Below are 12,002 nucleotides of genomic sequence, written 5' to 3'. Positions count from 1 at the left end.
CAACCTAACTAAATTGTTTTCCCCTTTTTTCTCCCGCTGCAACAAGAGGCAGGTGTACGATCTAGCACACAAGGCTCAAACAACCAGTTTTCAAATTAACAACACAACAAAATAGAAACAATTATTAATCAGCAATAATAATTACAAATGGAATGGTCCCCTTGAAATCACTTGGACCGAAAACATACTTCTGAGGAAGCAAATGAGGTCATTCATTTTTCCCGGCGATATTTTCGCGGAATCCGAAGCTGCTTATATTTGCGACCCTGCTTATCCGTGTAGCGGCGGTACAATAAGCCAGATTCCTTGCCAAACGAAACCCCCTTTTCTTTCACTCCCCGTTTGACGCTCTTCCTCAGATCGGCTAGTGAACAATCTTGCTGTTGTTCGCGAATCCGAGTTTCCCTTTCAACTGCAGCCTGCTCCTGCCAGCTGGCGGAAACCGGAGCGAGTGTGGAGCCCGCGTCGCCTAATTGCGGCGTCGAGTCTATATCGCGGCTAGTACTGCACGCGTCACTCCCACTCACTTCCAGGACCCGCTCGTCTAGGCCAGCCTCCGAGCTCTGCCTCTCCCGTGACTGCTCGCCACTCAAGTTACCGTGATCGGTCCGTGTGCCGCACCGCCTTTCGCTCACCGACGCTAAGTCAAGTTCCCTCGACAGCGGGCGCGCTTTGGATCGCGTGGGGGCCATGTACGCCACGTCGGCAAAGAATGATTTGCCCTGATCCCTCAGCAGCTGCTCCGAGCTATTTGAGAAGAGGTAGGAAAATTGCTCCGGGAGGGCGGCTGACACAGCGGCTTCGGTGTTAAGTTTCCCAAATTCTCCTTCAATGATAACCGTTGCGATCGGTAAACAGACACTCTCCTTCTCGGCCACTTGCCGTATCCTAACGCACTCTCCCGTAAAATCACTCGAGGAGACGAAAGACGGGTGAACAACGTCCATAGTTGCTGCAGAGTCCCGCAGTGCTCGGCACTTCTTGCCGTTTACCTTAATTTCCTGCACATAGGGCTCCAATAGACGTATGTTTTTGTGAGTTTCCTGTATCGTTGCAAAAGCAATTCTCTCTGGGCAGCTTGCAGCGATGTGCCCTTGCTTTTTGCAATTGTAGCAGGTTAACGGTCTCCGTTTTTCAAAAGAACGCGTCATTTCGTTTCGCTGTTTCGGACCATCGTCATCATTCTGAGATGCATTCTGTCCATCCCTTACAGTTTCTTTGGGAAGGGACTCGTCGTCCCGAAACTCGCGACGCGTGATTTCCTTCCGTTCGTCGGGCTTCCCGTAAAACCCATCTCTTCTATCTGCTTTTTCTATGCGCACTGCCTTGCTGTGCAAGCTGCGGCGGGTGTAATACTCTTCCGCTAACTCTGCTGCCTTGTTTAGCTTAACCTCCTTTAGCCTATCTTGCAGCCAGAGCCGGACATCCTCATCAATGCAACGGTAGAACTGCTCCAACGCGATGCATTCGACAATTTTGTCGCGGTCGTCGTAAACCTCTTCGCCCTTCAGCCATTCCACCAGGTCGGCTTTTAGACGAAACGCGAAGTCAACATTCGACTCCTTGCCCTTTTTTGCATACCGGAACCTCTGCCGGAAAGCTTCGGGCGACAATTTGTACTTCCGCAGTAGCGCTTCCTTCACATCACTGTAGCTCTCAAACGCCTCTTTCGATAAGCAAGTTATTACGTCTGATGCCTCCCCAGGAAGCAACGCTAACAGATTCTGTGCCCAAAGGGATCGCTCAATGCTATTCCGTTCGCACACGTGCTCAAATTTCACGAGGTATTTGGCCATATCCTCTCCGACGACAAGGGGTGGAAGTTGATCGCGTATTCTTGGAACATTAGAAGTGAGACTAGGCGCCGGCGAGTTATTTCGGATCTCCAACTCTTTCATTTTAAGCTCGTGCTCACGTCGCTCCCTCTCTCTCCTTTCCTCCTTTTCCTCCTCGCGAAGTTCCTTTTCTCTCCTTTCCTGCTCGCAACGTTCCTTCTCCTCCCTTTCCCGTCGTTCATTTTCCTTCCTCTCCTGCTCGCCACGTTCCTTCTCCTCCCTTTCCCGACGTTCATTGATATCCGCCCAGGCCTCTGCGGCTTCCTCAGCCGTTACGTCCCCAGTCCTCATGACCTCAAGGATCGCATTCTTTCTTTTGGTTGAGCCCAACTCAATGCCCAACTCCTCACAAATTTCGAGAAGTTCCTTCACCTTGTACTTCTCCATCGTTCACACTGTCCTCCTGCTGTTTACCCTTTTTGAATATACCTGCCGTACGCTACTATAACACTACTAGTAAGACATATGCAAGTATTTCACACACTGCCCTGTTTACCCCCTCAGCATCCCCTGGTTTTCAAAACACTCTTACTAGGCTTGAAACACACAAGGTTATCACAATGCAACACCAAATCCTTCCCTAAGCTACTATAACCTGTGTCAGAGAAAGTCTGGTGTTTGAGGTAAACTTCAGGCACTCACCGCGCCGAGGTAGCTGATGCCGGTCAATCCCGTAGCTGCCATCCAGTGTTACGACACCCAGCCGGTGCCACCAGTGTTACGAACTTGTACCGCTGCACCACGATTACGGCTTTGTGGTCCCGTAGCGCTCGTCACCCGTTTCGTGACAGAGCGTTGGTAGCGATGACTCCGAGCCTGGCGTCGATGAGAATAACAAAAGGGACTTTATACATTATATACAGGTTATCATACAGGACATGAACGGGTCGGCACTTGGGCCGAGTGCTCACAACAAACGCGACTGTTCTCGCACGACGACGTCCGGCGAAAACGCGTTACACATCTCACCCCAGTCGGGAGCGACCCTCTCTCCAGGTGGGGTCGGCGGATCCTGTTTTCGAGCGGCGTGTCGCTGCTTTTATAATCCCCGAGGCCCATTGTCACTCAACCGGCCCAATACAAAGTCAGCACACGACGGTCGTCCGAGGGGTCCAACCAGCGACCGCGCTGGCCACCCGGTTCAAAGTTCGCGCGCGCGGTGACCTCCAGGCAAGGGAGGTGCGGCGCCGGGCCGTCTGGCACACGCGGACACGTCTAAACACGCTGCTTCGCCGAGGCTTCTCCCGCACGAAGGCGCAGCATCTTGACTTGTGAAGGGAGAATTATGGCGCTCGCAGGATAGATTCTGCATCTTGCAGATTCGGGATCCGGGCTTGTGGTAATGGCACAACAACGTGTACGTGATGTACATGACCGGTATTAGACCTTGGCCCCGACTAGGCAAAGAAATGTTTCGCATTTAAAAAAAAGGCAGAAAAAGAATTGATGGGACTGGATCCGTTACAGGCGTAGGCAAGGTCACTGCGTTAAGAAAAAAAAAAAAAGAGTGCGGCCTGCCGCGTCAGGCGACTCCCCACTCGTGGGGCCGTGGTGGGTGACACAGTTTCCGATGCACGGGACAGGGCGCACTTTTTTTTTTGTTAATCCACAATTCGATTCGAATTCGATTCGACCACAAAAAGTTATAACTAGCACACCCCCCTGCTCGACTTAGAAGACGACGTCAGAGGGGAGTGCTAGTTATAACTTTTTGAGGTCGAATCGAATGCGAATCGAATTGTGGATTAACAAAAAAAAAGTGCGCCCTGTTACGCGCATCGAAAACGGTGTCGATGCGCTCGGCTGCTCGACTTCTCGACTTAGAAGACGACGTCAACCCGCCGTGGTTGCTCAGTGGCTATGGTGTTAGGCTGCTGAGCACGAGGTCGCGGGATCGAATCCCGGCCACGGCGGCCGCATCTCGATGGGGGCGAAATGCGAAAACACCCGTGTACTTAGATTTAGGTGCACGTTAAAGAACCCCAGGTGGTCAAAATTTCCGGAGTCCCCCACTACGGCGTGCCTCGTAATCAGAAAGTGGTTTTGGCTCGTAAAACCCCATAATTTAGAAGACGACGTCAACCGTCACTTCATGGCGCGAGCGCGCAAGTTGTTTTCCTTTCGTGTGTTGTTACTTCACAAGTTTCAGTTGTTAGACAGCGCTCGTCCCATGCTCCTCCTTTGCCGGCATCTCTGGCGCAGGTTTGAAGTACGCACCCTTTGCAATTAGCCCGATTTCTCTAGTAGCTTATCCCCTACTCGACACGCTTACCAAGCAGACTTCCGGGAGCGCTCCCGGTCCGGTGCTGTCGCGGTAGCTTCCTTCCCGCCGCCCTTATTGGGCGCCGAGCTCCAGGGGTCCACTGCGGGCGGCACACGTTCTCCGTTCGCCTCCTCTTCTCTACGACGCTGAGGCATTGGGCCGTACCTCGAGCCGTTCCTGGCGCCTTCAGGCGCATCCCCCCTGGTCTCGCCGGAGGAGCCGCCCTCCAGCGTGGATGGCTGTGGCGGTCCGTAGCCGCCCATCGGAGGCGTTCCAACGGTCTGTTCGATTGGGCTCCGACGCTCATCGCTGTCCAAATTTAAACGGGACCATGAAAAAAAAAAAAAAACACCGTGTCCACATTTGTGGTTGCGCATTCTTTTCGCCAGTTCTGTCCTACAGTGGCAGGGGGAAAACAAACAAACAAACAAACAAACAAAGAAGCACGGAAACTGAAGCTGCGGCTCCAGTGATATCGCTTTGCTCGCCAGATGTGCTTGCAATCCACTTCAGACTGCAGAGCATTGCTCTTCCCGTTACGACTATGCATGACGCTGCCATGTTTTGTGGGATGACCGACATGCCGCGTGTATATTGAGCACTGGTAAAACAGTAGTGTTAAAGCGAATACCTTTCTTCAGCTTTTTCGCCAGTTTTAGCGGTAGGTTATAATAGGGTGTCCCCAGCTAACGTTATAGCCAAGCTGTTCAATGAAAAAAAAAAGAAGATTAAACAGACACGGTGCAAGATACGATTTTAAGGCTCGCGTTGTTCGGTGGTCAGAACGCTGACGACCTTATAATAGTATCTTGCGCCGTGCTTTGTAAATCTTTTTTTTTTCGTTGAACAGCTCGGCTAACGTTAGTAGGGGACATACGGTATAGTTAAGGTATAGTCGTTGGTCAGTGGTGGTCGGACTTTCACCGTCTATGCAAAGGCGCCGATGCACGAGCTGTCGTGCGATGAATTTGTGACGTCATATCACGTGGTTGAGCGCTCGGTAAAGAGCGCCCTCTGCGCTGCAGGAGCCGCTGCAGGCGTAAGGTGCGGCGGATCGGCTTATATGAATAGGTACCGATACAACCGCTACACACGTACTGCTTAAGGACTCTGTGCTCTGCGGCATTACGTCATCAAACAACAAGCGCTGCCTAACTATACCCATTGCTATAAGTATACGCCATTAAGCGAATCATTCCTTTTAATTAAGGCACATAGCTTTTCGAAAGCGTTCGGCTGCTCGCTTACATTAGCAATAACAGTCTATTGTTTCTACACAGCTTTGCTCTTCCTTCGTTATCCCTGCAGCCAGTAACGTCATAGGGTAATTCCACGCGAAACGACCGCAGACCTCAAAAGCGACCACCGTCGGTTCCATTGACAAACAAAAAGAAAGAAAGAAAGAAAGAAAGAAAGAAAGAAAGAAAGAAAGAAAGAAAGAAAGAAAGAAAGAAAGAAAGGAGAGCGAGTTCGTTGATGATTATGTGAATGAGGTTTCACCAAAATATTTGTTTTTGTAAGTTTTGGCGACGTGAGCGACCATTGAAGTTTCGGCGAAGAAGAAAAGTTTGTTTTAGATAAGCGTTTTTAATCAAGTTCGAAACTATAGGTACAATTTTACTGGTGTGATTCTTTCATGTGAGGCCATGAGTGAACACGTTTAAGAATTTTCCTCGTTTAACTTGCTCAGTGAAAGAAAGCAGGACATTTCTGCGTTTTCAGAATATTTTTTTTTCGTAAACATCGTTATTGTTTTAGCCGTAATATTTCTTTTTTACTATTTTCGCGTGTCGCTACACTTTCTCCTAGAAATGATGTTCGCGACTATGAAATCAAGTACTTTTCTAGGAATTACTTAGGAACTTGACAAAAAAGTTACTTTTTGACGATGTTTACACCTGAATTAAACATTAATGCCCTCCAGATAAAAATTCGGGAGACAGCGCCGACCTTCCAGCTTGTGATCAAGAAATTTTGTTTGCAGTAAGTTTTATTCGAGGCGAGAAAACATATTTTTTTTATATGTCGCTGTAACGCATCATGTACCAAGTAAAAATATACTTAAATCCCTAATGTGCTCATGGATAATTGCGCACGGATGTTGCCCGTGTCCACTTTGTAGCTTCGGTAGTGCTCCAAGTTATTGCGATAAACGGTACAGACACGAGCGCATTGCTCGCGACGACATATATGTTGTGCATTTTCAGTTTGATAATTTTCAGCAACCGCCGCAACCGTCCCAGTGTTGTCTAAGCGTTTCCATAAACATTTCTTCAGCGCATGGGGCCAATTTAAAGCACATGCATTTCTAAAACAGCATGTGGCCCACAACGTAAGTATGTTAACGTAACATGTCCGAAGTACCGGCACGGAACAGAATTCTGAAGTAGGTACTACTCAAAGTGAACGCTTTGGCGAGTTCGTACTGCCCATTTTCACCAATATATCAGCGCGATCGAAACAGAAAAAGGCGCAACGCAAGCGCTAATTAAGATAAGATGTGGCAGCTGGTCAACGCACGGCGCCATGATGCCGACACAGTGGCCACGTATATTGTTCTGCCACTGCTCTAAGTTCACTTTGAATCGACGAGCCATACTGTAAGACGCTTCAGCAGTGCCAAACACTGTACTGCGATTACCTTTGCGCGTCACCGATTCTTTCGTCGGAGGCTCTCTTCTGGCTCCCTCTTTCAATGCGCTCCTGGACTTCGACGGGAGCCGGAGTCGGGCGCACAGTGGTGCCGCCTTCCGCCCCGGGAGGACGCCACCCGGCGTCCGAGCTCTGCTGGCCAACGTTTCCGTATGCGGCCTCTGTATGCTGACCTGCAAAGAGCGACATTGACGTCCGAGTGAATGGGCATCCAAAGAGGTAAACCCCTCTCCGTTATATAGCGGTATTTGGCGGAGCATGAGTCGTCGTTTGGCAACCTACGGCGTGCATGCTGTTGGTATATAGTGCCTAGAATATACGTTACTGTCGGTGAACGCATAGCCGAATCTGCATCAGTATCGAAATGTACTTGCGGTCATTTTTTTCACAGCGAAGCTTCCTTTGCATATTCCTTCGACTTTTCCACTGATGCAGCTGCTGCTGCTTCTGCTGTCGCCATCTTGCACGACGTGTCGGGATGTTATTCAGCTGCTTGCATACACGTCTCAGGAGCGTGGCAGAGAGGAAAGGTTGGAGAAAATCGCTTGAACCTTTCCGTCGCGTCGCATGAACTCAATGCCCCCTGGAGCTCTGTGGGCGTTGACACAATACCCTCTTGACAGCTGTAGTTATCCGTGAGCACCCGCAAAAGCGTTGCAGAAACTGCAAACGCTTACCTTTGTACTAACAGGAAACAGCCCGGAGGAGAGGTAGAGATAGAACCTGTAGATAGGCATATCTTATTTTGCTATAGCGCAAGCTTGACAAGGACAACAGAAGGCACATATGACACACACAGCGCTGTGTGTGTCATATGTGCCTTCTGTTGTCCTTGTCAAGCTTGCGCTATAACAAAATAAGATATGCCGTACCGACAAGGCCCTATTGCTATCCTGTAGATAGGACCAGTTCTGGTAGATAGAAAATGGTAGATAGGACCAGTTCTGCCTTGCGGCCTTGTTGGTGTGACATGGTAACGATGTGAGGTGCTTGAACAGACGAGGATAATAGAGGAGGACGGGACACCATCGCTCGTGCCGTGTCCTCCTCTATTGTCCTCGTCTGCTCCAGCGCCTCCATATCGTTACTAGGTAGAGAGGAGGTAGGGAGATGAGGGTAGGGAATGGGCAGAACCGACGCAGCCGCGAAACGAGTGAATGACAGCCTTGCCACTCTTAGCTCGCTGTTCCGATACGTTGGGGGGAGGGCGGGAGAGGAAAAGGGGGATGTGAGAAGGCGAGGAAACGCTACAACTAGACACGGCAGTGTTTGCGGACAAACTACTATATGGTGCGTTTCTGTTATTTCAGTAAAGTAAACACCATGCGCATTTTGTCAAACGGGACACTAACGCACGGCGTGCAGTCGCAAAGCCGCATTAAAGCGCACCGTAGCATCTAGTAAGCATCTTGTCGGATACAACTTTAGAAAAAAGGGGAGGCCCCGCCCAGATGACCGAAGCGGCGAAGTCACCGGCCGTCCAGCGCATGACGTCGGTTCAGAGTGCGCGCCCATTGGTGGATGCTCGTGTGCATCTGCCTCGGAGGAGTAAACGCCCCCTTTTTTCTAAAGTTGTATCCGACTTATATATAGGGGATGCCACGGAAGCGGTCGCACGTAAAATCGACACTTCTGTGCCCGCCGCGGTGGCATAGCGGCTATGGCGTTGCTCGAGGTCGCGGGTTCGTTCACGAGCGCCGCAGCCACCCTTAGACTTGAGTGAAATACAAGAGCGTTCGTGTACTTATAGATTTAGGTGCTCGTTAAAGAACTTCAGGGGGTCAAAATTAGTCCGCAGTCCGCCACTATGGCGTGCCTCATAATCCCACTGTGGTTTTGGCACGCACAACCCCACACTTCGACTGAAATCTAACGCTTCTGCTACGACGCGATGTACCGTGTCAGGCAATGACCGTGCTAACCTTTTCGGAGGTTATGAACAATGACACACAACTCCTCAAGGAACCACGTCCACCTGTGTGTTCTGTCTACCACGCAGACAAACAGCAGTGGTGCAAGCAAGGTAACGTTCAAGATCAACTTTCCATTCTCGTGTTGGACCGAACGTTAAAGAAATTAATCATTCGGCGTCAAAATCAGCGCTATAATTATCGTCAATCAAAGCGAACAGCACAGAAGCTGCGCCTAAATCGATGTTCACAGTGCGTGGGGTCCGCATAATTGTTTTTAATGCGTTATCTTTAGGAGTCTGTATATGGAGTCTATATATATACATAAGATGTTTCGTGCTTTAACGAGACACAGCATGGTGAGTCGCCGCATATGACGTGCGACCGTTCTGAGAGGTGTTTGTGGGAACCTCAGGGAATATTTTTAGAACCTCGTCAAATGCAGTTGTTCGTTGATGATGATGATGAATTTGGCGTTTCATGGTGCAAGGGCCAAGTAAGGCCAAAGAGCGCCAGGCCAGTGTTAGTGAACTCGCAATGGAGCGATCGATTACGCGAAGTAGGTGTGACGTGGCTTGCAACAAATGTGTGAAATATACGCGTATGTATAATAAAATTATGGCAATGACCAATGAGGTGTACTAGGAACATGATAATATACTAATATACTAAAACACTAAATGGTATAAAATGTAGCGATATACTAAAATGTGTAAGTGACAAATATGCGGCTGTTGGTGCGGCAGGTCTCACAACGGACGCGAAGTGTCGCACCTCGTAACTTCTGTTCTGTGCGCGTGTTTAGACCCTTACCAAAATGAACAACGGGTTTCTGATGAGAACGTTGTGCATTCCTAATGTGACATCAAACAGTCATCAGAAACGCATCGTCCAATGTTGTTTGGCGTCACAAGTACACCAGAGACTCAAATGGCAATGCACCTTAATGATTAACAATGAGGCAGCTTTTTATGCGTTGCATGTTGCAATCACTCAGTTCAGCCCTTGGGCGCGGCCGGGCAGCCACCATTGAGGGTATGAGCCATTGTTCATTGCTGCGCGTCTCATGTGTGGGTTAATTCTCTTTGAAGTTTGCTATGTTTGTCATTAAGTTGCTTCTATTTTTATGCGTTGCATATTGCAATCACTCAGTTCAGCCCTTGGGCGCGGCCGGGCAGCCACCATTGACCTTTAGCGCAACCACGTGACGTGACGTCACGACAGCTGGAGGAAAAGCTGGGCCCCAACTCGCGCAATATGCAACGCATTCTTGGCTTAACCAAGCTAAGCCTGGCCTTTTTTTTTCTTCTTTTTTTCTGTTATTGTTAATATCAAAGCACGTCATATAGTAATGTGTACGACGATCGAGTTCTTTACCCGCGGGCTCGCTCGCCGCGTTCGGGGGGAACGAAGCTGCCTCGTCTGGGCGAGTCACGTGGTCAGGAACTCCCGGCGTCCTCTGCGGCTGCGGAAGTGACGTGGGCACCGGACGCGCTCCTGCTTCCGGTGCACCCGGGCTCCCGCTTTCCGCGTCCGCCGTGGGTGGAGGGGATGGAGTCCCGGCCACCGGAGGAGATCGACTGGTGGCAACGGGTGCACCGATCGGTGGCGGAGGACCGCCTCTGCCAGTCCTGAAATCCTCGTCTGCGTATAGGCAAAGAAAGAAAAGAAAGGAATCGTAGGCGAAGGAGCTCGGTCGGTTCTGTGTGCAGTGAACGAATTTAAAGATCGTGTATATATATAAGAAAATTACGCCAGAACTCATCTCGCGACGGCTGTCGATGGTAATGCGATTACCGTCCGAGCAATGCCGCCGCGACACCGTATTTCCTGAACACAAACGGAAGTGTCAAAATGGCCGTTATAGACGGTAAAGCAGCGTGATCACGTTGGTTTGCCGTCTATAACGGTCATTTTGAGACTTCCGTTTGTTGGGATGTACACGACGTACTCCAGTATCCTCCAACTTTGCTTTGGCACGCGCTTGCCAAGGTCGCCCATGACAATTGCGGTGTCACAACGACCGTGTTACACCCACGTGGTGACGGCCATGGAATGACGAAGACGGAACGACTCGATGTAACGACAAGGGCAGTATAATGACGATGGCAGGACAATAAAGAGTCGATTCTTAAATGTTGACAATGGTGTAATGACGACAGCGTGACGAAGACCGTATGACGGCAACTGGATGACATACTGGAACGACGTTGACGGTACGACAATGACGGTATGTGCAACGAATGCATATGATAGCGACTGATTGACGGTGATGGCATTACAAAGGCGGCATAGTCACTTCGCACGACGACAGCATGATTAAGATGGAGAGATGAACAAGGAATGACGTCAATGGATTGACGAAACCTGTATATGACGACGATAGCAAGAGAACAAGGGGAAGACGTAGTTGAAGTGATAGGGATGGTAAAACGAAACTATGGCGATCATGTCATGGCGACGACTCTGACGACGATGGGATGTCGCCGAGTGAATGACGACAATGAGGTGACGAAGACAGTATCACGGAGCGTGTATATGCATGAAGGCGATGCTGTGACACCGACGGCATGACGAGTCAGATGACAAAGTTTGAAAGGCGACAACGCGACGACCTTGACTGCATCGCGACCACGAGTAAAGTACCCAGTGGCCCAACTTAGGCCACCGTGCCGGAACAAAAAGCGTGACAGTGACGGCATTACAAGAGTCGGGCCACGAAGCTATAGAATAACGACAATGGAACCACTTCACTGGTGTCGCTACAGTGGCGGGACAAGGAATGCTTGCAACGACTGTTCAACGATGATGCAAGAACCACGAAGGCGTCACGGCCGCGAGTACATGCCTAGTAGCATAAACTATTAGACAAGCTGGGCCACAAGGACGCGCCTGGAGTGCCACTATCTGGCTACGCAACTAATTGCAACCATTCTTTAGAGGCCTCGATGTACGCGCTAGTCATTGCTGCACGTGGCGTGATTTTTGCAGCGCGAAGCACTGGAAAGAAAAGAACAAGAAGAACAAATTGTTAGCGAAAGAAGGACAAACACAAGCGCTGACTATACCAAATGGATTTACTGGTCAGGAACACACAGATGAACACGTAAGGTGATAGGGTTATCGAACACTGTATCAGAGACGCTAGTCACATCGGTACGTAAAGATCAGCAGAAAGAAATTGCAAACACTCGTTACACGGCAAGAATTTTCGATAGATTAAACACCAGACAAGATTAGGGTTGGCATATATATATGCTCAAAAGCGCGAAGTCCTTATCGCATAATGCCACTTATGGCTGGCTCACGCACACCACCGTATTTCTTAATACTAGTATAGCC

At 49.7% G+C, this 12,002-nt stretch overlaps 2 protein-coding genes across 3 annotated transcripts in view; one reads left to right on the top strand and one right to left on the bottom strand.

The window, feature by feature from the left end:
• The window catches only part of LOC135917348 (uncharacterized), a 68,130-nt gene that overhangs the window by 7,867 nt on the left and 48,261 nt on the right, over window positions 1–12,002 (top strand). The window lies entirely within an intron of this gene.
• Window positions 1–12,002, bottom strand: part of LOC135917350 (acetylcholinesterase-like) — a 29,178-nt gene that overhangs the window by 16,894 nt on the left and 282 nt on the right. Inside the window, exons 2-4 of one of the 2 annotated variants that reach the window (XM_065450943.1) lie at window positions 10,038–10,304; window positions 6,740–6,923; window positions 4,108–4,407 (exon numbers count right to left, since the gene is read on the bottom strand). In XM_065450943.1, the coding sequence (XP_065307015.1) occupies window positions 4,108–4,407; window positions 6,740–6,923; window positions 10,038–10,304 (751 nt within the window). Of the gene's footprint in view, window positions 1–4,107; window positions 4,408–6,739; window positions 6,924–7,124; window positions 7,396–10,037; window positions 10,305–12,002 lie in introns of those variants that run through there. The other variant, XM_070525801.1, reaches the window with a different exon arrangement.

Source organism: Dermacentor albipictus, chromosome 9 (assembly GCF_038994185.2).
Source record: "Dermacentor albipictus isolate Rhodes 1998 colony chromosome 9, USDA_Dalb.pri_finalv2, whole genome shotgun sequence".
Lineage (NCBI taxonomy): Eukaryota > Metazoa > Arthropoda > Arachnida > Ixodida > Ixodidae > Dermacentor > Dermacentor albipictus.
Note: the sequence above shows the minus strand (reverse complement) of the source record. Positions and strands in the feature narration are given on the sequence as shown.